Source organism: Dryobates pubescens, chromosome 4 (genome assembly GCF_014839835.1).
Source record: "Dryobates pubescens isolate bDryPub1 chromosome 4, bDryPub1.pri, whole genome shotgun sequence".
Taxonomy (NCBI): Eukaryota; Metazoa; Chordata; class Aves; order Piciformes; family Picidae; genus Dryobates; species Dryobates pubescens.
The window spans coordinates 16,890,007-16,916,987 of NC_071615.1; the positions used below are offsets into that span (position 1 = coordinate 16,890,007).

General features: G+C 61.4%; 1 protein-coding gene across 4 annotated transcripts in view; it reads left to right on the top strand.

The window, feature by feature from the left end:
• The window catches only part of XPO6 (exportin 6), a 72,964-nt gene that overhangs the window by 24,536 nt on the left and 21,447 nt on the right, over positions 1-26,981 (top strand). For 3 of the 4 annotated variants that reach the window (XR_008463193.1, XM_054180689.1, XM_054180691.1), the window contains exons 3-12: positions 1,151-1,263; positions 4,357-4,554; positions 8,178-8,337; positions 9,801-9,878; positions 11,790-12,237; positions 17,229-17,355; positions 19,156-19,265; positions 21,885-21,993; positions 22,585-22,677; positions 25,902-25,971. Coding sequence is in view for 3 of the 4 variants with exons in the window: in XM_054180689.1 (XP_054036664.1) it covers positions 1,151-1,263; positions 4,357-4,554; positions 8,178-8,337; positions 9,801-9,878; positions 11,790-12,237; positions 17,229-17,355; positions 19,156-19,265; positions 21,885-21,993; positions 22,585-22,677; positions 25,902-25,971 (1,506 nt within the window). In the remaining variant the exon portion in view is untranslated. The remainder of the gene's footprint in view (positions 1-1,150; positions 1,264-4,356; positions 4,555-8,177; positions 8,338-9,800; positions 9,879-11,789; positions 12,238-17,228; positions 17,356-19,155; positions 19,266-21,884; positions 21,994-22,584; positions 22,678-25,901; positions 25,972-26,981) is intronic. The other variant, XM_054180690.1, reaches the window with a different exon arrangement.

The window sequence follows — 26,981 nt, forward strand, 5'->3', positions numbered from 1 at the left end:
GAAATGATGAACCTCATCACAAGATCTTGAGTGGCTGACACTGTCAGGCTGTGCTGACATTCAGCCAGACCTGCCCAGGCTGCTGAGTTGCTTGCAGGGGAACCTCATGGAGCTCAGGCAGGGCAGGGGTAGGGCCCTGCCCTGGGCAGGAACAACCTCCTGCAGCAGGACAGGTGAGGGAGGGCCTGCTGGGAAGCAGCTCCATGGAGAAGGGCCTGGGAGTGCTGGGGGACAAGTTGCCCATGAGCCAGAAATGTGCCCTGGTGGCCAAGAAGGCCAATGGCCAGCAGAGCAAGAGAGGTTCTGCTCCCCCTCTACTCTGCCCTGGAGAGGCCACAGCTGGAGTCCAGGTTCCAGCTCTGGGCTCCCCAGGTCAGGAGAGTCAGGGAACTGCTGGAGAGTCCAGGGCAGGCTGCAGAGCTGCTGAGGGGCCTGGAGCAGCTCTGGGAGCAGCAAAGGCTGAGAGCCCTGGGGCTGAGAGCCTGCAGAAGAGCAGCCCCAGAGGGCAGCTGAGCAATGCTCAGCAAGAGCTAAAGGAGCTGTGGGGGGCAAGAGGCTGGGGCCAGGCTCTGCTGAGTGCTGCCCAGGGCCAGCACAAGGGGCAAGGGGCAGCAAGTGTCAGGCAGGAGGTTGGAGCTGAGCAGGAGGAGAAAGTTGTTTGGGGTGAGGCTGCTGGAGGCCTGGAGCAGGCTGCCCAGAGAGGTTGTGGAGTGTCCTGGTGTGGAGAGCTTCCAACCCCCCCTGGGCACTGTGCTGCTGGGCAGGGTGCTGGGGGTGCCCTGCTGGAGCAGGGCTTGGGCTGGGGGAGCTCCAGAGCTCCCTTCCAGCCCCCCCATGCTGGCACTCTGCTCTGCTTTAATACTCAGCCATCACTCCAGGGCAGCAGGGCTGTCCCAGCTGTGCTGCACACCACACTGGGCTTGTTTTCACCCCAGCCCATGACTGCACTGCTTTTAGTCCTTTGGAGTGTGAGCTTGGTTCTTTCCTTTCCCTCCTGCAGCCTGAGTCATTCCCTGGCCCTGGGCTTTCTCCATGCCCTGTGGCCTTGTGCTCTCTGCCCCTCAGGCTGCATTTGTTTGCAGCTGCAGATTTTCAATCCCTGATTCCTTCTTGCTTTGTTATTTCTCCTTTTCCCCTCTTTGTCTTTCAGAGGAGCTTCTCAATAACTTTGCCCAGCAGATTGGAGCCTGGAGATTCTGCCTCTACTTCCTGTCCAGTACCAGGAATGACTATGTGATGATGTACAGCCTGACTGTGTTTGAGGTAAGGTGCTGCTGCTGGGGGCACTTGCAGATGCCTGCCCTGCCTGGCAGCCTGCTCCAGGCTTCTTTTCTTGCTCTCTCTCTCAGGCTGCTTACTGGCAGGCAAGATGCAGAGCAGGACTCTTTGAACTCAAACTGAAGAATTCATTTCCTGCCATCTCCATCCCTGGCTTCAGAGGCTGCCTGAGCTCTGCAGCATGCTCTGCTGAGTGCCCTTGCTTTTTCCTGGCCAGAAATACAGGCCTGAGAGCCTGCTGCTAGCTACTGCCTGCTCTAATGCTCTTGTTTCTCTGACATCTCTTAGTTGTGGTGGATGCCAGGTGGGAAGGACATGGACCTGATGGAGCAGGGCCAGAGGAGGGCCACAAAGATGATCAGGGGGCTGCAGCAGCTCTGCTGCAAGGACAGGCTGAGGGAGCTGGGGCTGTTCAGCCTGGAGAAGAGAAGGCTCCAGAGAGACCTCAGAGCAGCCTCCAGTACCTGAAGGGCTCCAAGCAGGCTGCAGAGGGACTGTTCCCAAAGGCCTGCAGGGACAGCACCAGGGGCAGTGCTTTGAGATGAGAGCAGAGCAGATTTGGATTGGGTGTGAGGAGCAAGTTGCGCAGCAGGAGGCTGCTGGAGCACTGCAGCAGGCTGCCCAGGGAGGGGGCTGAGGCTCCAGCCCTGGAGAGATCCCAGGTGGGGCTGGAGAGGGCTGTGGGCAGCCTGAGCTGGTGGAGGCTGTCCCTGCTGAGTGCAGGGGCTTGGGCTGGGTGAGCTCTGGAGCTTCCTTCCAGTCCAAGCCATTCTGTGATGCTGTGCTTTTGAGCTGCATGCTGCAGGTCTATGTGCTGGGTGTAGAGGTGAGGTCTCTCTTACACCACCTCCCATCCTACCTAATCTTAGCAGAGCAAAGCTGTGGTGAAAGCCAAAGTACTGATTTGTTTAGCTGCTGATTGAAACAGCAGCATCCTGTCAACAGCTCTGTGTCATAGCTCAGTTGTCATTGCCTGTCCCAAATGATACTCTGGGCTTTAGTCAATAAGGACTTTGCTTCCTTGACAGTTTTGTGCACAGGTGGGCAAGAAGGGCAGCAGCAGCCTGGCCTGGAGCAGCACTGGGGTGGCAGCAGGAGCAGGGCAGGGATTGTCCTCCTGTGCTCAGCACTGCTGAGGCCACAGCTTGAGTGCTGGCTTCAGCTCTGGGCTCTCACACCTGGAAGGACATTGAGGAGCTGAAGCAGGACCAGAGAAGGGCAACAGCTGGGGAAGGGTCTGGAGAAGAGGGCTGGGGAGGAGCAGCTGAGGGAGCTGGGGGGGTTGAGGCTGGAGAAGAGGAGGCTGAGGGAGACCTCCTTGCTCTCTGCAGCTCCCTGAGAGGAGGCTGCAGCCAGCTGGGGCTTGGGCTCTGTTCCCAAGGAGCAAGGGACAGGACAAGAGGCAATGGCCTCAAGCTGCCCCAGGGGCGGTTTAGGTTGGACCCTGAAAGCTGGCCTCTTGGGCAGCTATCCTGAGAGGTTCAGCTCCTGATGCTCCAGAGCCTCTCCCTGGGATCACAGTGGCAGAAAGCCCTTTGCAGCTCTGCCTTCTCCTGGGTGTTGTCTGCCTTCAGTGCAGCAGAAGCTTCCTGCTCAGGTGTCCTGTCACTGCCATGCTGACCTTCCAGCTTAGCTTCAGGACACCCAGGTGCCATGAGTGCCATCCAAACCCAAACTTCCTTTCCTCTTTCTTTGAAGGGGCAAATCCAGGGGTGCAGGCTGGGGGAAGGAGTTTGGGGGAGGGTGGAGCCCCAGGCAGGGAGGGTGGGAACGTGCCTGGGGCTGTCCCTTGTCACCTAACAGAAGCCAAGGTGTAGTCAGAGAGAGGCTGGTGTCTGGAGCATCAAAACACATCTTCTGTGGCAGGACTGCAGTGCAGGAAGGCTTCTGCTAGGGGGACCTGGGGGGGTTGTCAGAGCTCCTCCCTGCTCACTGTGTGCTGTGCAAGAGACATCCCAGGCAGGCTGAGCCTTCGCTGCTCTGCTGTTGCCCAGGGCAGGTTCAGGTTGGACATGAGGAGAAACTTCCTCACTGGAAGGGTTCTCAGTGCCTGGCCCAGGCTGCCAGGGGGGTGGCTGAATCCCCACCCCTGGAGGTGTTTGCCAGAGGCAGAGCTGTGGTGCTGAGGGCCATGGCTCAGCCCCAGCCTGGGCAGAGTCAGGGAGGGCTTGGGCTGGAGGAGCTGGAAGAGCTGTGCCAGCCAAAACAATTTGATGGTTAAGGAGCAAAGCTTATCCCAGGCTGGTGCTGCAGGGTCTGTCCTCTGTTAAGCTGCTCTTGTTCTGCCTCCTTAGCTTGCTCCCACTCGCCTCTGTGTGTTCATGATGTCAGGCTTGGTCCTGGACTGCTGAGCAGTTGAAGCATCTTAGCTGTCAGCTCCTTGCCCAGCAAGTCTGTGCTGGAGGTCTAACAAAGGAGAGGCTTCTTCTGTTTGACCTGCTGAGAGCTGCTTGTCCTGAGCTGCAGAGAAGGTTGGAGTACATCAAGTACAGAAGCTCAAGCTTTTAAGTGGCCATGCTTGGGCAGCAGGGGCCTGGATAGAGTCCCCTGCTTGTGCTTGGTGCAGGCACTGCTGGTTCAGAGCCATGAGCTGCAGCAGCTCTGCCTGGGGCTCTGTCCTGCCTTGTGTCCATGTTCATAGAGTCACAGCACAGATTGGCTTGGAAGAGACCTCAGAGATCCCCCAGCTCCAGCCCCCTGCCATGGGCAGGGACCCCTCCCACCAGCACAGGCTGCTCAGTGCCTCATCCAGCCTGGCCTTCAACACCTCCAGGCAGGAGGCAGCCACAGCCTCCCTGGGCAGCCTGTGCCAGAGTCTCCCCAGCCTCACTGCAAACAATTCCTTCCTCCTCTCCTGTCTCAATCTCCTCTCTCCCACTCCCAGCCCTTGTCCCAAGTCCCTCCCCAGCTCTCCTGGAGCCCTTCAGGTACTGGAAGGCTGCTCTGAGGTCTGCCTGGAGCCTTCTTCATGCTGGGCAGCCCCAGCTGTGCCAGCCTGTCTGCCCCCCTTCTCTTGCTGTTTGACTCCAGTGAGGTGTCTGCAGGGGGCTCACTGGGGAGGTCTCTTCTCTTTTTCAGAACCTGATCAATAAGATGTGGCTGGGGGTCCCCTCCCAAGACAAGATGGAGATCCGCAGCTGCCTGCCCAAGCTGCTCCTGGCTCACCACAAGACTCTGCCTTACTTCATCAGGAACAAGCTCTGCAAGGTCATTGTGGACATCGGCCGCCAGGACTGGCCCATGTTCTACCACGACTTCTTCACCAACATCCTGCAGGTGAGGGGCCCTGCAGGTGAGGGGCCCTGCAGGTGAGGGGCCCTGCAGGTGAGTGACCCTGCAGGTGAGTGGCCCTGCAGGTGAGGGGGCCCTGCAGGTGAGTGACCCTGCAGGTGAGGGGCCCTGCAGGTGAGTGACCCTGCAGGTGAGTGACCCTGCAGGTGAGGGGGCCCTGCAGGTGAGGGGGCCCTGCAGGTGAGCCCTGCAGGTGAGGGGGCCCTGCAGGTGAGGGGCCCTGCAGGTGAGCCCTGCAGGTGAGGGGGCCCTGCAGGTGAGGGGGCCCTGCAGGTGAGGGGGCCCTGCAGGTGAGGGGCCCTGCAGGTGGGGGGCCCTGCAGGTGAGTGGCCCTGCAGGTGAGGGGGCCCTGCAGGTGGGGGGCCCTGCAGGTGAGTGGCCCTGCAGGTGAGGGGCCCTGCAGGTGGGGGGCCCTGCAGATGAGGGGGCCCTGCAGGTGAGGGGGCCCTGCAGGTGAGGGGCCCTGCAGGTGAGGGGGCCCTGCAGGTTAGTGGCCCTGCAGGTGAGCCCTGCAGCAGAGCTTCCTGCCACTCCTGGGAGGCATCAGCTTGTTGCTTTGCTTAGTGACCTCCCCTGACAAAGAAGTGACTCTGCCATGCAAAGCAAAGCTGCTGCCTCAGTCCCTTCCCCTTCTGCCTGGGGCGGCTCCCCCGCTGGGGAGCAGCAGCTGCAGGTGGGCCCTGGGTGGGGTTGGGAGCAGTTGTTGAGCATACAGGGTGAGGAGATGCTGCTGACCCAAAAAAGGCACTAACACTGGGCTCAGAGTCATGTTTCTGAGGGGGCACTTTGGTGAAAAGATCATGTCACATCATCTCCAGCTGCGTGTCTGAGCTTCAGCTGCTTTATATCCAGCTCAGTAACTGAGCTCCTGCTGCTTCTGCTGCCTCTAGCTCCACTTCAGTCCCTGAGCTTCTGCTGCCTCTAGCTCCACTTCAGTCCCTGAGCTTCTGCTGCCTCTATCTCCACTTCAGTCCCTGAGCCTCTCCTTGCCTCTAGCTCCACTTCAGTCCCTGAGCCTCTCCTTGCCTCTAGCTCCACTTCAGTCCCTGAGCCTCTCCTTGCCTCTAGCTCCACTTCAGTCCCTGAGCTTCTCCTTGCCTCTAGCTCCACTTCAGTCCCTGAGCTTCTGCTGCCTCTAGCTCCACTTCAGTCCCTGAGCTTCTCCTTGCCTCTAGCTCCACTTACAGTCCCTGAGCTTCTGCTGCCTCTAGCTCCACTTCAGTCCCTGAGCTTCTCCTTGCCTCTAGCTCCACTTCAGTCCCTGAGCTTCTGCTGCCTCTAGCTCCACTTCAGTCCCTGAGCTTCTCCTTGCCTCTAGCTCCACTTCAGTCCCTGAGCCTCTCCTTGCCTCTAGCTCCACTTCAGTCCCTGAGCCTCTCCTTGCCTCTAGCTCCACTTCAGTCCCTGAGCCTCTCCTTGCCTCTAGCTCCACTTCAGTCCCTGAGCCTCTCCTTGCCTCTAGCTCCACTTACAGTCCCTGAGCTTCTCCCTGCCTCTATCTCCACTTACAGTCCCTGAGCTTCTCCCTGCCTCTATCTCCACTTCAGTCCCTGAGCTTCTCCTTGCCTCTATCTCCACTTCAGTCCCTGAGCTTCTCCTTGCCTCTATCTCCACTTCAGTCCCTGAGCTTCTCCTTGTTTTCCTAGCAGTTTGGAATCTTAAATGCCTGCAGAGCCCCCTCTGGGTACTTTGTTTTCCCTTCAGCCTCTCTCTGTGAATTCAGCTTCCCATAAGTTAATTCCCATAGCAGGCATCTGCCAAAATACTCTGAGGAAGTGGAATTGAAACAATGAAAGTGACCTCTAAGCCATCACAACTGGGAGCAGAGGAGCAGCAGGGCTGGATTGTGGAGTTGCAGATGAGTCCTCTCAAGACTTTTTCTTCTGAGATCATTTCAAGCAAGTGGTGAAACCTCACCTGCAGGGCTGGGTCCCGCCATGGGGCCCCCAGCACAAGGACCTGGAGCTGCTGGAGAGGGGCCAGAGAAGGCCACAGAGATGAGCAGAGGCTGCAGAACCTCCCCTGTGGGACAGGCTGGGAGAGCTGGGGCTGTGCAGCCTGGAGAAGAGAAGGCTCCAGGCAGACCTCAGAGCAGCCTCCCAGGACCTGAAGGGCTCCAGGAGAGCTGGGGAGGGACTGGGGACAAGGGCTGGGAGTGCCAGGCCCAGGGCCAATGGCTTTGAGCTGGGAGGATCAGGGGTGACCTCATTGCCCTCTACAACTACCTGAAAGGTGGTTGTAGACAGGAAGGGGTTGGTCTCTTCTCCCAGGCCCCCAGCACCAGAACAAGAGGACACAGTCTCAAGCTGTGCCAGGGGAGGTTTAGACTCGAGGTGAGGAAAAAGTTCTTCACTGAGCGAGTCGTTAGCCATTGGGATGTGCTGCCCAGGGAGGTGGTGGAGTCCCCATCCCTGGAGGTGTTCAAGGGGAGATTGGATGTGGCACTTGGTGCCATGGTCTAGTTGTGAGGTCTGTTGGGACAGGTTGGACTTGGTGATCCTTGGGGTCTCTTCCAACCTTAGTTACACTGTGAGACTGTGATACTGTGAGAGAGGAGACTGAGAGTGGAGAGGAGGAAGAAATTGTTTGCAGTGAGGCTGGGGAGACTCTGGCATAGGCTGCCCAGGGAGGCTGTGGCTGCCTCCTGCCTGGAGGTGCTGAAGGCCAGGCTGGATGAGGCCCTGAGCAGCCTGGGCTGGTGGGAGGGGTCCCTGCCCAGGGCAGGGGGGCTGGCACTGGGGGATCTTGAAGCTCCCTTCCAGCTTAAGCCCTTCTGTGAATCTATGGACACTGGTTCCAGCTCTTTGTTTGGTAACCTAAGGTGCTCCTCAGGTGATGCTGCAGGCTGCTGAGCTGAGCCTGGCTGCAGCCCTGCTGGCTGGTGACACCCCTGGGGCTGAGGCACTTCTGAGAAGTGATGATGTCAGCAGAAGGCAGTAAGCAGGAGGAGGAAGCTGTTAGTGGTAAACATGCTGGAGCAGGGGATGGTGCAGGGGCAGGTTGAAAGCTCTCCTGCCACCCAGGGATTCCCATGGCACTGAGCTGTTGCAACACCACAGATGAAAGCCTCAGGAAATGCAGTGGCTGCAGCTCACAGCATGGTTGGCTTGGAAGAGACCTCAGAGATCCCCCAGTGCCACCCCCTGCCATGGGCAGGGACCCCTCCCACCAGCACAGGCTGCTCAGGGCCTCATCCAGCCTGGCCTTCAGCACCTCCAGGCAGGAGGCAGCCACAGCCTCCCTGGGCAGCCTGTGCCAGAGTCTCCCCAGCCTCACTGCAAAGAATTTCTTCCTCCTCTTCACTCTCAGTTTCCTCTCTCCCAGCTCAAAGCCATTGGCCCTGGGCCTGGCACTCCCAGCCCTTGTCCCAAGTCCCTCCCCAGCTCTCCTGGAGCCCTTCAGGTCCTGGGAGGCTGCTCTGAGGTCTCCCTGGAGCCTTCTCTTCTCCAGGCTGTGCTCTTTCCCCTCCCCATGCAGCCCTGCAGCCTGTGGGAACTGCTCCTTGCTCAGCCTTGAAGCCCTTGGACCCTGCTAGCAGAGTTCCACCCTGTGTGTGCCAGCTGCTCAGCAGAGCCTTCCCACACCTTGCCCTCCTGTGTCCCCCTCAGCTCATCCAGTCCCCTGCCACCACCCCTCTGGGGCTGATCATGCTGAAGACCACCTCCGAGGAGCTGGCCTGCCCTCGGGAGGACCTCTGCGTGGCCAGGAAGGAGGAGCTGCGCAAGCTGCTGCTGGACCAGGTGCAGACGGTGCTGGGGCTGCTGACAGGTAGGACCTGCACGAGCCCCACGGCCCCTCTGCCCCCTCTGCCCCCTCTGCCCCCTCTGCCCCCTCTGCCCCCACGGCCCCTCTGCCCCCACGGCCCCCTCTGCCCCCACGGCCCCCTCTGCCCCCACGGCCCCTCTGCCCCCACGGCCCCCTCTGCCCCCACGGCCCCCTCTGCCCCCACGGCCCCCTCTGCCCCCACGGCCCCCTCTGCCCCCACGGCCCCTCTGCCCCCACAGCCCCTCTGCCCCCACGGCCCCTCTGCCCCCACGGCCCCCTCTGCCCCCACAGCCCCTCTGCCCCCACGGCCCCCCTGCCCCCTCTGCCCCCACGGGTCCCTCTGCCCCCTCTGCCCCCCCTGCCCCCCCGGCCCCCCTGCCCCCCCGGCCCCCCCTGCCCCCCCTGCCCCCACAGGCCCCCCCTGCCCCCACGGCCCCCCTGCCCCCACGGCCCCTCTGCCCCCACGGGCCCCACTGGCCCCCATGGCCCCAACAGACCTCACGGCCTGCACAGCCCCTCTGGCCCCATGGCCCGCACGGCCCCCTCTGCCCTCACAGCCTGCACAGACCCCTCTGCCCCCACTGCTCCCATGGCCCTGCACAGCCCTGCACCGCCCCCACAGCCCTGAACAGCCCCCACAGCCCTGCGCAGCCCTGCACAGCCCTGCACAGCCCCCACTGACAGCCCGCATAGCCCTGCACAGCCCTGCACTGCCCCCACTGCCCTGCACAGCCCCCACTGACAGCCCCCACTGCCCTGCACAGCCCTGCACAGCCCCCACTGCCCTGCACAGCCCCCACTGACAGCCCGCATAGCCCTGCACAGCCCCCACTGCCCTGCACAGCCCTGCACAGCCCTGCACAGCCCTGCACAGCCCCCACTGCCCTGCACAGCCCCCACTGCCCTGCACAGCCCTGCACAGCCCCCACAGCCCTGCACAGCCCCCACTGCCCTGCACAGCCCCCACTGCCCTGCACAGCCCCCACTGTCCTGCAGAGCCCTCCACAGCCCCCAGGTGCTGCACTCTCTCACTGCTGGGTTCAGGGCAGCAGCTCCTGCAGCTTCAGCAGGCAGCTCCTGGCTGTGTGGGGCAGCTCAGTGTGGAGCAAGCTGAGCAGCAGAGCACTGTGCAGCTGCCAGTGTCCCACTCTTGATGCCAGCTGTGTGGTTAAACACTTGGTCATGTCCTGGGGCTCCCTACAAGAAGGCAATCATAGGATGGGTTGGCTTGGAAGGGACCTCCCAAGGTCTTCTGCAGGATGTCCTCCACTAGAGCAGGTTGCTCTGGGCTTGTCCAGCCTCATCTTGAACACCTCCAGGGATGGGGCCTCATCCACCTCCCAGGACAACCTCTGCCTTGTCAAATACTGAAGTTGTGTTGTGCTGCATTTCTCTGGCAGCCCCCAGTGGTTGCTAGGTCCAGCTGTCCTTCAGCAGGCTGCTCTGATCCCTCTCTCTTTGGCCAGGTATTTTGGAGAGCATCTGGGACAAGCACAGTGTCACTGCTGCCACTCCACCACCATCCCCAACCTCAGGAGAAAGTGGTAAGGATGCAGAGCCACAGGATGCTGTTCCCATGAAAGTGACCCTGCAGGAGCAGGGATTCCCTCCTCTGCTGCCTAACTTCTTGTAACCAGCCTGTCCTAGAGCTTGTGGTAGGCCAACAAGCTGCTGGTTGGGAAGACAAACCTGACCTGAGGAAGCAATTCCCAGTGCCCATGGGAAATGTCACCTCCCTCACAATGCACATCCAGCTTCCTGCTGTCCTCAGATGACACAAAGCTCTCTCAAGAGGCACTGAAATGCTCTGGCATCAGTGCTTGGCATTGGCCTCTGGGAGTTTCAGCTGCAGGCACATCCAGAGCCAGAGTGGAGCAGAACAGAAGCCCTTGCTTAAAAAAGAAACCCAAAAGCTCTCTAGAGCATTGTGTCTGTGACAGCTTGGGTGCTTCTCTGTGGGTGTGCAGCTGATCTGAACTCCCTTCATGGTCAGTGCTGGGCTCCCCAGGTCAGGAGAGTCAGGGAACTGCTGGAGAGAGAGAGTCCAGGGCAGGCTGCAGAGCTGCTGAGGGGCCTGGGGCAGCTCTGGGAGCAGCAAAGGCTGAGAGCCCTGGGGCTGAGAGCCTGCAGAAGAGCAGCCCCAGAGGGCAGCTGAGCAATGCTCAGCAAGAGCTAAAGGAGCTGTGGCGGGCAAGAGGCTGGGGCCAGGCTCTGCTGAGTGGTGCCCAGGGCCAGCACAAGGGGCAAGGGGCAGCAAGTGTCAGGCAGGAGGTTGGAGCTGATCAGGAGGAGAAAGTTGTTTGGGGTGAGGCTGCTGGAGGCCTGGAGCAGGCTGCCCAGAGAGGTTGTGGAGTGTCCTGGTGTGGAGAGCATGGGCTGGAGTGAGGGCAGTGAAGGGGCGACTGACCTGGAGAACCTGCAGGCTTAAAGCCAGACAGGTCAGGAGCAGTGTGTGGCAGTCCTGGCATTGCACATCTGCTGGTCTTGATTTGCAGGCAGAGATGAGCCATGGAACTGTTTGGGTTGGAAAAGCTCTCTAAGGTCACCCAGTCCAACATCAGCCCAACCCCACCAGGGCCACTAAACCATGGCCCCAAGTTCCAGGGCTCTGGAACCCCTCCAGCCATGGGGACTCCACTAGCTCCCTGGGCAGCCTCTGCCAGGCCCTGACCACTCTGGCACCAAAGACATTTTGCCTCCTCTCCAACCCAACCCTCCCCTGGCACAGTTTCAGGCCATTGCCTCTCCTTCTGTCCCCTGAGCCTAGGGAGCAGAGCCCAAGCCCCACTGCACTGGTGACTGGGAGGTGAAGCACACAGCACAGCTGGCCCTGGGGAGACTCTGACATTGCATACATGGATTGGCAGAGACACAGAAGGGCTTAGGTTGGAGGGGACCTTCAAGATCATCCAGCTCCAAGCCCCTGCCACAGGCAGGGACCCCTCCCACCAGCACAGCTTGCTCAGGGCCTCATCCAGCCTGGCCTTCAACACCTCCAGGCAGGAGGCAGCCACAGCCTCCCTGGGCAGGCCGTTGTACACGTGCCAGGCTGGGCCACCTCCCCCTTCTGCCTTGCTCGCTGAGCCCCACAGGCTCTGCCGGCTTTGCTTTCCATCGCGGCTGGTGGCTGAGCCTCTCGAGGGCCCCGGCCCCGGCCCTGGCCCCGGCTCTGACCCCGGCCCCAGCTCTGACCCCGGCCCCAGCTGTGACCCCGGCTCTGACCCCGGCCCCAGCTCTGGCCCCGGCCCCGGCTCTGACCCCGGCCCCAGCTGTGACCCCGGCCCCGGCTCTGACCCCGGCCCCAGCTCTGGCCCCAGCCCCGGCTCTGACCCCGGCCCCAGCTCTGGCCCCAGCCCCGGCTCTGACCCCGGCCCCGGCTCTGACCCCGGCCCCAGCTCTGGCCCCAGCCCCGGCTTCGGCCCCGGCTCTGACCCGGCGCCCGCCTTCCGTCCTAGGTGAGCTGCTGAGCGGCCTGCTGCAGAGCCCCAGCGCGGCCAAGCTGCTGAGCCAGCCGGTGCCGGCGCTGGAGGGCGAGAGCGAGCAGGTGTGCTCGCTGGCGCTGGAGTGCCTGGCGCACCTCTTCAGCTGGATCCCCCTCTCCAGCAGCATCACCCCCGCGCTGCTCACCGCCGTCTTCCACTTCGCGCGCTTCGGCTGCGCCGCGCGGGGCCGCAAGCCCCGCGCCCCCAACGGCCCCGCCGCGCCCCCCGCGCCCGAGCGCGCCCGCCTGGGCGTGCTGGCCATGGCCTGCATCAACGAGCTGATGGCCAAGAACTGCGTGCCCCTGGAGTTCGAGGAGTACCTGCTGCGCATGTTCCAGCAGACCTTCTACCTGCTGCAGAAGATCACCCGCGAGCACAACGCCCGCTCCGTCAAGAGCCGCCTGGAGGAGCTGGACGAGAGGTGAGGGCAGCCCTGACGGGCCCCCGGGGCTGCCTGCCCCTGCCTGGGCTGCCTGCCCCTGCCTGGGCTGCCTGCTGCCCTCCCCTTCCCTTCAGAGAGCTCTGCCGGGCCCCCAGGGCTGCCTGCCCCTGCCTGGGCTGCCTGCCCCTGCCTGGGCTGCCTGCCCCTGCCTGGGCTGCCTGCTGCCGTTCCCTTCCCTTCAGAGAGCTCTGCCGGGCCCCCAGGGCTGCCTGCTCCTGCCTGGGCTGCCTGCTCCTGCCTGGGCTGCCTGCCCCTGCCTGGGCTGCCTGCTGCCCTTCCCTTCAGAGAGCTCTGCCTGCCCCTGGGGCTGGGCTGCCTGCCCCTGGGGCTGGGCTGCCTGCTGCCCTTCCTTTCAGAGAGCTCTGCCTGCCCCTGGGGCTGAGCTGCCTGCCCCTGCCTGGGCTGCCTGTGCTGCCTGCCCCTGCCTGTGCTGCCTGCTGCCCTTCCCTTCCGAGAGCTCTGCCTGCCCCTGCCTGGGCTGCCTGCTGCCCTTCCCTTCAGAGCTCTGCCTGCCCCTGCCTGGGCTGCCTGCTGCCCTTCCCTTCAAAGAGCTCTGCCTGCCCCTGCCTGGGCTGCCTGCCCCTGCCTGGGCTGCCTGCTGCCCTTCCCTTCAGAGGGCTGTGCTGGCACAGGGGCAGAGGGTAGTGCCCATGGTGCATTTGCCAGGGGACCCTGCTGGCACAGTTTTGTGTTCTGTCCTCTCCTCTTCCTCCCCTTCCCCTCAGCCTGTTACTGTGGGACTGCAGGCCTGAGGTGGCTGAGGAGCTGAAGCTACAGAACCATGGAATGGTCTGGCTTGGAAGAGAGCTCCAAAGCTCATCCTGCCCGGCCCCCCCTGCACTCAGCAGGGACATCCTCCACTGGAGCAGGTTACCCAGAGCCCTGTTGAGCCTCACCTGGAACATCTCCAGGGATGGGACCCAACCCCCTCCCTGGGCAGCCTGTTCACTGGGTTGCAACAGAGCAGAGGAGAGGCTCAGTGAGCTGAAGGCTGTGCAGCCTCCCTTTCCCTGCTCAGTGTTTGCTTCCCTGCCCCAAGTCAGGCACCCAAGGACTGGGGAGATCCTCTGTGAGCCATGGCAGCAGAGCAGGCAGCAGGAGCCTCCTGCCCTTGCCTGTGACCTCACAACTTCTGACTGCTGCTTTGCTCTTCCTTGTTTGAGCACCACCCAAAGACCTCCTGGGGAGCTCCACTCGCTGCGGGGGTGAATGGCTGCACTGAGAGCCTGACTGCTGTGCCTGGCTGGGGCAGCAGGGGAGCAGCAGCAGCTGTGTTGTCCTGCAGAAAGCTACTCCCACCCTTGCTGCCTGAGGCAGATCAACTCTCTTGTAGGAGGGAATCACAGAACCACACAACTGCTGAGGCTGGCAGAGGCCTTGGAGCACTCACCAGAGCTCACAGCCCAGCACTGCTGCTCAGCCACTGTCCCCAAACCACCTCCCTCAGCACCGCAGCCAGGTGGCTTTGAACCCCTCCAGGGGTGGGGACTCCACCACCTCCCTGGGCAGCCTGGGACAGGGCCTGAGATCCCTTGATGGGAAGGAATTGTTCCCCATGTCCTATCTGAACCTGCCCTGGGGCAACCTGAGGCCATTGCCTCTTGTGCTGTCACTGCTGCATGTGAGCAAAGCCCAACCCCCACCTGGCTCAGGGAGCTGCAGAGAGCAAGGAGGCCTCCCTCAGCCTCCTCTTCTCCAGCCTCAACACCCCCAGCTCCCTCAGCTGCTCCTCCCCAGCCCTCTTCCCCAGACCCTTCCCCAGCTCTCTTGCCCTTCTCTGGCCCTGCTCCAGCTCCTCAAGGTCCTTCTGGGAGTGAGGGCCCAGGACTGAACCCAGCACTCAAGCTGTGGCCTCAGCAGTGCCCAGCCCAGGGGCACCATCCCTGCCCTGCTCCTGCTGCCACCCCAGTGCTGCTCCAGGCCAGGCTGCTGGTGGCCTTCCTGGGCACCCCTGGCTCATGAGCAGCCATGGTTTCTCTCTCCTGGGGAAGAGGAGGCTGAGGGAGACCTCCTTGCTCTCTGCAGCTCCCTGAGAGGAGGCTGCAGCCAGCTGGGGCTTGGGCTCTGCTCCCTAGGCTCAGGGGACAGAAGGAGAGGCAATGGCCTGAAACTGTGCCAGGGGAGGGTTAGGTTGGAGAGGAGGCAAAATGTCTTTGGTGGCAGAGTGGTCAGGGCCTGGCAGAGGCTGCCCATGGAGGTGGTGGAGTCCCCATGCCTGGAGGTGTCCCAGAGCCCTGTGGCCATGGCAGCTGGGGCCAGGGTTTGGTGGCCATGGTGTGGGTTGCTGGCTGGGCTGGGTGATCTCAGAGGGCTTTCCCAACCCAAACAGTTCCATGAGTCTGAATTCTTGCAGGAAGGTGGCATGGATTAACAAAACCCTGAGCAAAACAGGCACAGGAGAAGCTAACTTCAGTAGTCTGCTGTCTTCACACCCTGCCCTCCCTGGCCCCTGCCTCTCCTGGTGCTGGTTGGTTTTGTTCTCTCTCAGACGCAGTGTGCTCAGGAGCAAGGTGGTGGTGCCAGACTAGCCCAGAACAGGAGTGACCTTCAGCAGCCTTTTGCTTTGCTTGTGGTTGGCTTTCATCTGAAGACCCCAAAGCACTGAAATAGCTCCTGAGGCTCCAGCTGGTGGCTTGGTGGCTGCAGAGGGGTTTGGGGCTGGCAGAGCTGGGGGCCAAGTAAGAATTGCACTGCTCTGAGCTCAGAGGCTCTTCAGAGGATGAAAATGAAGAGGGTGAAGGAGGAGTTTGAGCCTGAGCTCTTCATCTTTTAGGGAGCTTTGCTTTTGAAGTGTCTGATCCCTGAGCAGCTGTGCCAGGCAGGCAATGCCACAGGGAAAGGAAACAACCTTTGGACACCTTCCATTGTGTGGCTTTGTAGCCTGGTGGCAACCAAAGTGCTGCAGCTCTGTGCTAGCTGCTGCTGCTGCTCTTGAAGTTTGCACAGAATCCCAGCCTGGCAGGGGCTGGAAGGGAGCTCTGGAGCTCCCCCAGCCTAAGCCCTGCTCCAGCAGGGCACCCACAGCACCCTGCCCAGCAGCACAGTGCCCAGGGGGGGTTGGAAGCTCTCCACACCAGGACATTCCACAACCTCTCTGGGCAGCCTGCTCCAGGCCTCCAGCAGCCTCACCCCAAACAACTTTCTCCTCCTGCTCAGCTCCAACCTCCTGCCTGACACTTGCTGCCCCTTGCCCCTTGTGCTGGCCCTGGGCAGCACTCAGCAGAGCCTGGCCCCAGCCTCTTGCCCCCCACAGCTCCTTTAGCTCTTGCTGAGCATTGCTCAGCTGCCCTCTGGGGCTGCTCTTCTGCAGGCTCTCAGCCCCAGGGCTCTCAGCCTTTGCTGCTCCCAGAGCTGCCCCAGGCCCCTCAGCAGCTCTGCAGCCCTTTGCTGTACCCTCTGCAGCAAGGCCCTGTCCCTGAGCCTGGTTCAAGGGCCTGCAGAAGGGAAGAGCAGTGCAGGACACTGAACCAGAGAGTTGCTGAGTGTCTGAAGCTTTGCTGAGCCAAACTTGTTACTGAACAGAAAAGATGAAGTCCCCTTGCAGGTCAGAGCTGTTGGGTTGCTGGAGCTCTGGCTGGCTGTGTGTGGTGCTGCAGTGTGTGCATCCTGTGTGCTGAGGGAGCAGAGTTCTAACCCTGGTGGAGCAAGGGCAGGTTCTTACTGAGAATCACACAAAGGCCTTCAAGATCATCCAGTTCCAGCCCCCTGCCAGGGGCAGGGACACCTCCCACCAGCCCAGCCTGGCTTTGAACACCTCAGTAGCAGCTTTCCTGTGGTGCTCTTTGTAACTCCTGCCCTGCTGCATGCCCCTGAGCCCTCAGTGCTGGCACCCAGCTCTTGCTGTGCTCCCCAAAGCTCTGGCAGCAGCCTGCTCTGGGACTCTGCATCCCAAGCATGGAGCAGCACATGCTTTGCAAGTGGGTTGATCTCTGCATCTTTTTACACTCAGCCTGGAGAGGAGGAGGCTCTGGGGGCACTCAGGGGACATTGTCACACTCCACAACTACCTGAAGGGCAGTTGCTCTAAGGTGGGGGTCAGGCTCTTGTGACGAGAGGGCATGGCCTGAAGCTGTGCCAGGGGAGGGTGGATGGTAGGAAGCACTTCCTCATGGAAAGGGCAATCAGCCACTGGAATGGGCAGCCCAGGGGGCTGGGGGAGTTGCTGACACTGGAGGTGTTTAAGGCAAGGTTGGAAGTGGCACTTGTGCCATGGTCTGGTCAAGGTGGTGGTGTTGGCTCATAGGCTGGGCTGGGTGATCTCAGAGGTCTGTTCCAGCCTCAGTAACTCTGTGATTCTGTGACCTCAGAGCTGCCTGCCAGGACCTGAAGGGACCCTGCAGGAAGGCTGCAGAGGAACTTTTGCTGAGGGGGTCTGAGCCAGGCCAAGGGGGAAGGGTTTGGAGCTGAGGCAGAGCAGGGTTAGAGTGGAGCTGAGGAAGAAGTTGTTGAGTGTGAGGCTGGGGAGCCTCTGGCCCAGGCTGCCCAGGGAGGCTGTGGCTGCCTCCTGCCTGGGGGTGCTGAAGGCCAGGCTGGATGAGGCCCTGAGCAGCCTGTGCTGGGGGGAGGGGTCCCTGCCCATGGCAGGGGCTGGCACTGGGGGATCTCCGAGGTCCCTTCCAACCCAACCCATTCCATGCCTTCATCTTCCCGGTCCTGTGCACAGCAGGAGGCTGAGGCTGGCTGTGGAATGCTCTCTGTAGGGGGCAGGGGTGGTGTTTCTTTGCAGCTCTGGTAGCTCCCCACTGTGTTTACCTGCACGCTGAGGCTGCTTTGCCCTCAGAGGCTTTCCCTGCTGCTGCGGCGGCTGGGGGAGCGCAGGGCTTCGCATTCCCATCGTCCTGCTGACCTTCCATTGAAACTGGTGTTTGTGATGAGAGGCTTTGGGCTGGCTGTTACCCTTGTTTCCTTGGCACTGCTGCCCCTTGTGCATGCCTCCTGCTCTCTCAGCTGTGTTCTGCTTTCCCTTGCAGCTACATTGAGAAGTTCACAGACTTCCTGCGGCTCTTCGTCAGCGTCCACCTGCGCCGCATCGAGTCCTACTCCCAGTTCCCCGTGGTGGAGTTCCTGGCACTCTTGTTCAAATACACTTTCCATCAGGTACAGCTCCCCAGCATCATCCTGCAGCTGCTCTCCTCTCCTGCCTTCTTTCCCACTGAAAGGGGGCACCTGAAGTCTCCCATCAGTTTGTCTTCCTGGTGCTGGGAGCTGGATCCAGCTGGAGACAGGAGGGGCAGGCAAGGTACTGAGGAGGACAGAGCTCACAGCTGGAGCACTGTGTTCAGCTCTGGGCTCCCCAGGTCAGGAGGGGCAGAGAACTGCTGGGGAGAGTCCAGGGCAGGCTGCAGAGCTGCTGAGGGGCCTGGAGCAGCTCTGGGAGCAGCAAAGGCTGAGAGCCTGCAGAAGAGCAGCCCCAGAGGGCAGCTGAGCAGTGCTCAGCAAGAGCTAAAGGAGCTGTGGGGGGCAAGAGGCTGGGGCCAGGCTCTGCTGAGTGCTGCCCAGGGCCAGCACAAGGGGCAAGGGGCAGAAAGTGTCAGGCAGGAGGTTGGAGCTGAGCAGGAGGAGAAAGTTGTTTGGGGTGAGGCTGCTGGAGGCCTGGAGCAGGCTGCCCAGAGAGGTTGTGGAGTGTCCTGGTGTGGAGAGCTTCCAACCCCCCCTGGGCACTGTGCTGCTGGGCAAGCTGCTGTGGAGCAAGGCTTGGGCTGGGGGAGCTCCAGAGCTCCCTTCCAGCCCCTGCCAGGCTGCTGGCACTCTGCAGTTACCTTTCAAGATCAAGCTGTCTGCTGCTGAGCTTTGCCTCTGCTGATCCTTCTGCCAGCCCTTGCAGTCAGAGTGCTGCAGCAATCTCTGCCTTTCTGGGTTTATGCTCAGGGTGCTGCCCTCCCTCCTGATCCTGCTGTTCCTCTGTCTGGTGCTTTCCTTGCACTCTGTAGTATCAAGCCCCTTGTGGTTTTTGGTAGGTGTCACCTTCCTGGGGGAGCTGTCACATTGCAGCTCAGGCCTGGTTACCCCCCCAGCAGTGATGGCAGAAGCAGGGCTGTAAAACACTGGGGGCTGGTGCCACAAGCCATGAGCTGGGCCCATGCTGAGACCAGCCTTAAGCTTCCTGGGCTCCCAGCCTTGTGCAGAACCTCTTGCTTATCTTTTGACTGTTAGAAATCTGTCCAGGGACCTCCTGGAAACCTTCCAATAAGGGAAATCCTCCCTATGTGTTGCAGTGCTTGTTAGGTTCTGTGTTCAGGAGGCCAAGAAGGCCAACAGCATCCTGGCCTGGATCAGCAGTGCTGTGGCAGCAGGAGCAGGCATCATCCACCTGGGCTGGGCATTGCTGAGGCCACTGGGTTCAAATCTGGGCCCCTCAGTCCAAGAACAACATTGAGGGCTGGAGCAGGGCCAGAGAAGGGCAACAGAGCTGGGGAAGGGTCTGGGGAACAGGGCTGAGGAGGAGCAGCTGAGGGAGCTGGGGGGGTTGAGCCTGGAGAAGAGGAGGCTGAGGGAGACCTCCTTGCTCTCTGCAGCTCCCTGAGAGGAGGCTGCAGCCAGCTGGGGCTTGGGCTCTGCTCCCAAGGAACAAGGGACAGGACAAGAGGCAATGGCCTCAAGCTGCCCCAGGGCAGGTTTGGGTTGGCCATGAGCAATTTCTTCCCCTTGAGGCTTGTCCAGGCCTGGCCCAGGCTGCTCAGGGCAGTGCTACAGTCCCCATCCCTGGAGGGGTTTCAGAGCTGTGTGGCTGTGGTGCTGAGGGCCAGGGCTCAGGGCTCAGTGCTGCCCTGGCAGTGCTGGGGTGAGGCCTGGACTCTGTGTTTTGAAAGGACTCTTCCAGCCTGAATGATTCTGTGCCTGTGTGCAGTCAGTCTGCCCCAGCTCGTGAGCCTCACTGTGTGCCTTGGTGCCTTGCAGCCCACCCATGAAGGTTACTTTTCTTGCTTGGACATCTGGACACTCTTCTTGGACTACCTGACCAGCAAGATCAAGAGCCGCCTGGCAGACAAGGAGGCAGTGCTCAGCAGGTGGGTAGGGCAGGGGGCACCACCATGCACTGGGAGCAGTCAGCTCTCCCTTGCTCCAGCTTCACACCTCCTGCAGTCCTTGTTCTGCTTCTCAACTCACAAAGTACAACAGGTGTCACTGCCAGGGGACTGTCACTCCTTCAGGGGAATCCAAACTGAGCGAGTCACTGGGTCAGGGTAGTCCCAAGCACAAACCCAGGCTGGGTGTGCAGTGGCTCCAGAGCAGCCTGCAGGGGAAGGCCTTGGGGGGGGGTCAGCTGGTGACAAAGTGCCCAGGAGCCAGCACTGGTCCCTGGCAGCCCAGAGGCAGCTGAGTGCTGAGCTGCAGCCTGAGCAGGGAGAGCAGCAGCACAGGGAGGGGATTCTGCCCCTCTGCTCTGCTCTGCTCAGCCCCCACCTGCAGCACTGCCTCCAGCTCTGGGGCCACTGCCTCCAGCACAGGAAGGACCTGGAGCTGCTGGAGAGGGGCCAGAGGAGGCCATGAGGATGATCAGAGGCTGCAGAACCTCCCCTGTGGGGCCAGGCTGGGAGAGCTGGGGCTGTGCAGCCTGCAGAGGAGAAGGCTCCAGGGGCTCCTCAGAGCTGCTGCCAGCACCTGAAGGGATCCTGCAGGAAGGCTGCAGAGGAACTTTTGCTGAGGGGGTCTGAGCCAGGCCAAGGGGGAAGGGTTTGGAGCTGAGGCAGAGCAGGGTTGGAGTGGAGCTGAGGAAGAAGTTGTTGAGTGTGAGGCTGGGGAGCCTCTGGCCCAGGCTGCCCAGTTGATGAGGCCTTGGGCAGCTGAATGGAGCTGAGAGGTGTCCTGCCCATGGCAGGGCTTGGAGCAGATGAGCTCTGAGGCCCTTTCCTATGGAATAGAAGTGGTTGGTGCTGGATGCAGCCTGGCATCATAACCACAAAGAAACATGAGCTGGCTTACAGCAGGCAGCTCCCTGCCCTGCTGCATGGCAGCTGTGGGGTTGCTGCCCCAGGCAGAGGGCTCTGTGTGTGAAGTTTGCTGTCAGCTGCCCCCAGCTTGCTGCTCTCTGCCTTGCAGCTCTGCTTCTCTTCCTCTGGCTCACGTGCAGCTCGTGTGTGAGCTTGCTGGGGGACACTGGCAGCAAACAAGAGATGTCTCTAGGAGATATGTCAGGCTGTCAAGCAAGCCTAAGAAGCATCCCCGTGGCTGGAGCTGGCTCAGTGTTGTCACAGGTCCCTCTGCTGGGTGGCAGCTGCCAGCCACAGCTTCCTGCACTCAGAGCTGGGAGTGGTTCCCCCACAGGAGCACAGCTCAGGTTTCCTGTCCTGTGGGTTACAAACATTGCAGCCTTGTGCTGCTGGGGCAGTTGCCAAATCCAGGGTTATGTCAGCTGCTGATGGGCAAGAGGGGCAGCAGCCACCCTGCAGAGAGCTGGCTGCTGTGCCACAGCTGGCCAGGCCCAGCCTGGGCTCCCCCACAGAGGGGCAGGACCTCCTGCAGCGCAGTAAGAAAAGGAGGCCTTTAAAGCCTCAACCCAGCCCCCCCAAGCCCCCAGGGCTGGTGCTGTGCCCACCTGGCAGCTGGGTGTAACCCTTGTGTGCCCAGTGAGGAGGAGGAGCAGCTCCTGTGCTCCACACCAGCTTCCCAGCTCGGAGGGATGAAGACACCTTCCAGAGACAGGAATCAGAGCTGCAGTGCCAGCAGGAGCAGTGCTGGCTTCACTTCAGAAGGGCCTGAACTCTGTGGGCAGCAGTGGAGGGCAAGAGGAGAGCAGAACAAAAGCCCCCTGCAGAGGTGGGCAGCAGGACCTCTGCCCTGTCTCACCTCTTCCTCATTCACTGCCCCAAAACCAGAGCAGCAGAGAGGCTGCTGGGGCAGCCCCAGTGAGAGGCTCCTGCTGCATCTGCTGCTGCTCCTGGCAAGCCACTCCTGCCTCTCCTGCTCTGAGCCCTTGGGCTGCTTCTGGCACCACCACTGCCTTTGAGGCAGAGGGAGACCAGGAACTGCCAAGGCTCTTCCTTGCAGAGACCTTCTGACATGAAAGCACAAAAGGCTCTTGGCAGAGTCACAGCATGGTTGGGTTGGAAGAGACCTCAGAGATCCCCCAGTGCCAGCCCCTGCCATGGGCAGGGACCCCTCCCACCAGCACAAGCTGCTCAGGGCCTCATCCAGCCTGGTCCTGAACTCCTCCAGGCAGGAGGCAGCCACAGCCTCCCTGGGCAGCCTGTGCCAGAGTCTCCCCAGCCTCACTTCCTCCTCTCTACTCTCAGTCTCCTCTCTCCCAGCTCCAAGCCATTGTCCCTGGGCCTGGCACTCCCAGCCCTTGTCCCAAGTCCCTCCCCAGCTCTCCTGGAGCCCTTCAGGTCCTGGGAGGCTGCTCTGAGGTCTGCCTGGAGCCTTCTCTTCTGCAGGCTGCACAGCCCCAGCTCTCCCAGCCTGGCCCCACAGGGGAGGCTCTGCAGCCTCTGCTCATCTCTGTGGCCTCCTCTGGCCCCTCCCCAGCAGCTCCAGGTCCCTCTCATGCAGAGCTCCCAGGATCTCCTCGGTGTTTCCCCAGCTGTTTGCAGCGCCCCACTTCCACTGTCCTCTGCCATCCCTCCTCTGCTGGAGGGGCTGTGCAGGGCTGTGGTCAGAGTGTTGCTGTGCTCTCTCCCTGCTGCCAGGTACGAGGATGCCCTGGTGCTGCTGCTGACAGAGGTGCTGAACCGCATCCAGTTCAGGTACAACCAGGCGCAGCTGGAGGAGCTGGATGACGAGACCCTGGATGATGATGTAAGGGCTGCACAGGCACAGCTGGGGCTGCAGCAGGACCCACACCCTGCTGCCCCCCTCAGCTGCTGCCCCCCTCAGCTGCTGCCCCCCTAGCTGTCCCCCCCAGCTGCTGTCCCCCCCAGCTGCTCCCCCCCCCCCAGCTGCTGCCCCCCCCAGCTGCTGCCCCCCCAGCTGCTGCCCCCCCAGCTGCTGCCCCCCCCAGCTGCTGCCCCCCCAGCTGCTGCCCCCTAGCTGCTGCCCCCTAGCTGCTGCCCCCTAGCTGCTGCCCCCCCCAGCTGCTGTCCCCCCCAGCTGCTGCCCCCCCCCAGCTGCCCCCCCCAGCTGCCCCCCCCAGCTGCTGCCCCTTAGCTGCTGCCCCTTAGCTGCTGCCCCCCCCAGCTGCTGCCCCCCCCAGCTGCCCCCCCCAGCTGCCCCCCCCCAGCTGCCCCCCCTAGCTGCCCCCCTCAGCTGCTGCCCCCTAGATGCCCCCCTCAGCTGCTGCCCCCCTCAGCTGCTGCCCCCCTCAGCTGCTGCCCCCCTCAGCTGCTGCCCCCTAGCTGCTGCCCCCTGGCTGCCCCCTGGCTGTGCTGACCTGGGTGTGTGCTCCCGCAGCAGCAGACGGAGTGGCAGCGCTACCTGCGCCAGAGCCTGGAGGTGGTGGCCAAGGTGATGGAGCTCCTGCCCACTCACGCCTTCTCCACGCTGGTGAGTCCCCAGCCAGCCCAGCAGCCCGCTGCCGGTCAGCTGGAGTCTGCTGCAGGCTGTTTGAGGGAGGCCTCGGTGCCAAAAGATGTCTGAGGAGCCCCAGAGTCACAGAGTGCAGCCCAAAGGGCTTCCTGCCCAAGCCCTGCAGGCAGCAGGGACAGCTCCAGCCAGAGCAGGCTGCCCAGGGACACAGCCAGGCTGAGCTTCAGTGGCTCCAGGGATGAGGCCTCAAGCACCTCCCAGGGCAGCCTGTGCCAGAGTCTCCCCAGCCTCCCTGTGCAGAGCTCCCTCCTGGTGTCCAGCCTAACTCTGCCCTGCTCCAGTTCCACTGGCCCTTGTCACAGGATGCCAGGCTGGGAGGGACCCCAAGGACCATCTGGTTCAACTTTCCTAAGTCACAGTGCAGTTGAAATGAGCTGGCCCAGGGCCCTGTCGAGCTGAGCCTCAACACTGAGCAGTGCAGGGGAGTCCACTGCCCTTGGGAGAGGATTCTGAGGTCTGTCTTACTCCAGTGTCTCATTTAAAGACCACCAGGAGCTGCAGGGGGCTGTGTGAGGTTAGATCAATGGAAACTCCCATCAGCAGGAATCACAGCATGTGGAAAGGTTGGCAGACACCCATGGGATCACCAAGTCCAACCCCTGGCCCTGCTCTCTAAAGTCCAGCCCTAAACCATAGCCCCAAGCAGCACATCCAAAGAGCCCTGAAACCCCTGCAGGGACAGGGACTCCCCCTCCCTGGGCAGCCTGGGCCAGGGCCTGACCTCTCTTGCTCTGAAGGGATTTGTCCTGCTGTCCAGTCTAACCCTGCCCTGCTGCAGCTTGAGGCTGCTCCCTCTTGTCCTGTCACTGATGACCTGTGAGAAGAGACCAGCACCAACCCCTCCACAGCCTCCTCTCAGGGAGCTGTAGGCAGCCAAGAGGTCTCTCCTCAGCCTCCTCTTCTCCAGACTGAGCAGCCCCAGTCCCCTCAGCCTCTCTCCATCAGACTGATTCTCCAGGCCCTTCCTTGCAGTCCCCTCCCTGCTCCTGCTGGACACCAGCCAGGATGCCATTGGCTTTCTTGGCCACCTGGGCACACTGCTGGCTCCTGTCCCCACAGGCCCTTCTGAGCAGTCCCTCCCCAGCTCTCCTGGAGCCCCTTCAGGTACTGGAAGGCTGCTCTAAGGTCTCCCTGGGGTCTTCTCCAGGCTGAACAGCCCCAACTCTTCCAGCCTGTCCTTCCATAGGCAAGGGGCACCCCACTGGAGGTGGTTGGGTTTCTGAAGGTTCACTCATCCCTGAGCAGCAGGAACTGCAGCCTTGCCTTGTGCAGCATGGGGCAGAGCCACAGCAGCTGCTCTGAGTTGTTCTGATGGTTTGCTCCTGGCAGAAGCACAGCATGGCCTGAGTTGGAAGGGACCTAAGGGTCACCCAGTTCCAGCTCCCTTGGCCTGGGCAGGGACCAGACAGGCTGGGGCTGTGTTCACCAGCACTGAGTCCTGGCAAGAGCACAGGGAAGCCCTTGAGCATCTCCCAGTTGATCCAGCAGCTCAGAAGGCCCTGAAGCAGGGCTGAAGGATGCCCTCAGTGTTGTGTCTAACAGCTGAGTGTCTTTGTGTCACTGTTTCTAAGAGCAGAGTCTTCCTCAGGTTCCTGTGTGACTGGAGGGAGGCCACAGGCTGCTCACCACCCAGCCATGTGCTGTGTGGCCTCTGGCTCATGCTGTGCCTCCATGCTGGAGAGCAGCTCCTGCTGTCTCATGGGGACCATGCTCTCCACTCCACAGCTTCCAGTGTTTGGCTTCCAGTGCTTCTAGAGCAGCTCAGATGTCTTCTGTCTGTGCAGCAGCTCAGGGTTCTCTGCTTTGGGGGATGGTTCCAAGGTGCAGCTTTCAGATCTCCCTGCTGTAGCTCCCTCTCACCCAGAGCACAGGCAGCAGCTCCTCACTGGCTCCCAGCCCTGAGGTCTCCTCCTCAGAACCTCAGACCAGGCAGCTTTGGCTGCAGCTGTGGCAGAGCAGAGCCCTGGCAGGGGGAAGCACTCAGCTGTGTTTGGCAGACACCAGCCCCAGCTCCCCAGAGCAGTGCAGCATCTGAGCTGGATCCTTCAGGCAAACAAAGATTTTACCCTCCTGAAGCCCCCCACAGCCACACTCAGCTGTGCCCCCTCCTGAGGCAAAGGCCAGGAGAAAGAGCAGGGAGGAATTGCTGCCAAATGGTAACACTGAGATGGGAATCTCTGAGGAGCTTAGTGCCCAGCAGGGAGGAACAGATCATGGGGCCTGAGAAGGGCTCAGCTTGGAAAGGACCTCAGAGCTCATCTGCTCCAACCCCCTGCCCTGGGCAGGGACACCTCAGCTAGACTCAAGGCCTCATCCAGCCTGGCCTTGAACACCCCCAGGGAGGAGCCAGCCACAGCCTCCCTGGGTGGCTTCCCTTCTGTACCAAGGGCAGCTGCTTTGGTTGAAACCCTTTGGTAGCTGCATTTTGAGAAGTCAGTGCCTGGAGATGAGGAGGATGCAGCACAAGCTTCCCTCAGAGCAGCTCCAGAGGAGGCCACCAGGATGATGAGAGGGCTGCAGAACTTCTCCTGTGGGGGCAGGCTGGGAGACTTGGGGCTGTTCAGCCTGGCTCCAGGGAGCCTGGGGAGGGACTCCTGACAAAGGAGCAAGAGGATGAGGGGAGATGGCTTCAGACTGGAAGAAGATCAGTTCAGATTGGACATTAGGAGGAAATTCTTCCCCCTCAGGGTGGTGAGGCACTGGCACAGGTTGTGCAGAGAAGTTGTGGAAGTGTTTAAGGCCAGGCTGGATGGGACCTTGGGCACCCTGGGCTAGCAGGGGGTGTCCCTGCCCATGGCAGAGGGTTGGAACTGGATGGTCTTTGATGTCCCTTCCGTTGTGAGTCTGTGACTGCTGTGCTGCAGGCTCTGCTTTGCCCTGCTCTGTGCTCTGGGTTCTACCTCCCCCCACGTGCTCACACTGTTGCCATCACTTCCACGTGTCAGACCCCCACCTTGTCTGCATGCAGCTGGCTGTGGGAACAGGAGAAGGGGCCACAGGAAGGTGATCCTGAGCCATGAGAAGCTGTGGTGTGCAGGGTCAGCCCAACCTAGCACCTGGCCTTTACTCCAGGTGTCCTCAGAAGGCACAGGGGAGAGCTGAGCCAGCTGCTCTGAGCAGTCAGTGGTTGGTTGGTGACTCTCTGCCAGGGCCCAGGGTCACTCATTTCTTCTCTCTTCCAGTTCCCAGTCCTGCAGGAGAACTTGGAAGTGTACCTGGGACTGCAGCAGTTTGTGGTCACTTCAGGGACAGGTAATAACCTCACCCAGCACTGCTGGTGGCAGAACCACTCTGACCTGCTTTGCTCTTCCTTCTTCCACACTCCCTGGAGGATCTGCACTCCTGTCCTGTGTCCAGCAGCTCCAGCAGCAGACAAAGCTAATGCTGGGGTTTGTGGGGTTTGTTGGTCTGCCTCTCCCCTTGTACTTGACAGGAAGATACCAACTGTGTTGTGAGCAGCAGCACAGGGAGGGGATTCTGCAGCACTGCCTGCAGTTCTGGGGCCCCCAGCATGGAGGGACATCGAACTGCTGGAGAGGGGCCAGAGGAGGCCACCAAGATGAGCAGAGCAGGGAGAACCTCCCCTGTGGGGCCAGGCTGGGAGAGCTGGGGCTGTGCAGCCTGGAGAAGAGAAGGCTCCAGGCAGACCTCAGAGCAGCCTCCCAGTACCTGAAGGGCTCCAGGAGAGCTGGGGAGGGACTTGGGACAAAGGCTGGGAGTGCCAGGCCCAGGGCCAATGGCTTTGAGCTGGGAGAGAGGAGACTGAGAGTGGAGAGGAGGAAGAAATTGTTTGCAGTGAGGCTGGGGAGACTCTGGCACAGGCTGCCCAGGGAGGCTGTGGCTGCCTCCTGCCTGGGGGTGCTCAGGGCCAGGCTGGATGAGGCCCTGAGCAGCCTGTGCTGGTGGGAGGGGTCCCTGCCCATGGCAGAGGGTTGGAGCTGGGTGGTCTCTGATGTTTCTTCCAAGCCATTCTGTGACTATGAACAGGAACAGGAGTGCAGCATCAAATGCCACAGCACCATGGATTCACAGACTGCTTTGGCTGGGAAGGGACCTAAAGGATCATCCAGTTCCAACCCACTAAAACTCACTTCCAGGATGGCTCTGCTCCTGCTTGCTTTGGCCATTGCTGTGCAGAGAAAAACAGGGGAAATGTAGCAGGATCATTTCAGAGCTGGGACAGGCCATGTGCAGGGGATTAGTGCTGCAGGAGCAGCCTGTGAGATGTGATGGGGTGAGCTGGAGTTGAGAGGTCAGGAGAA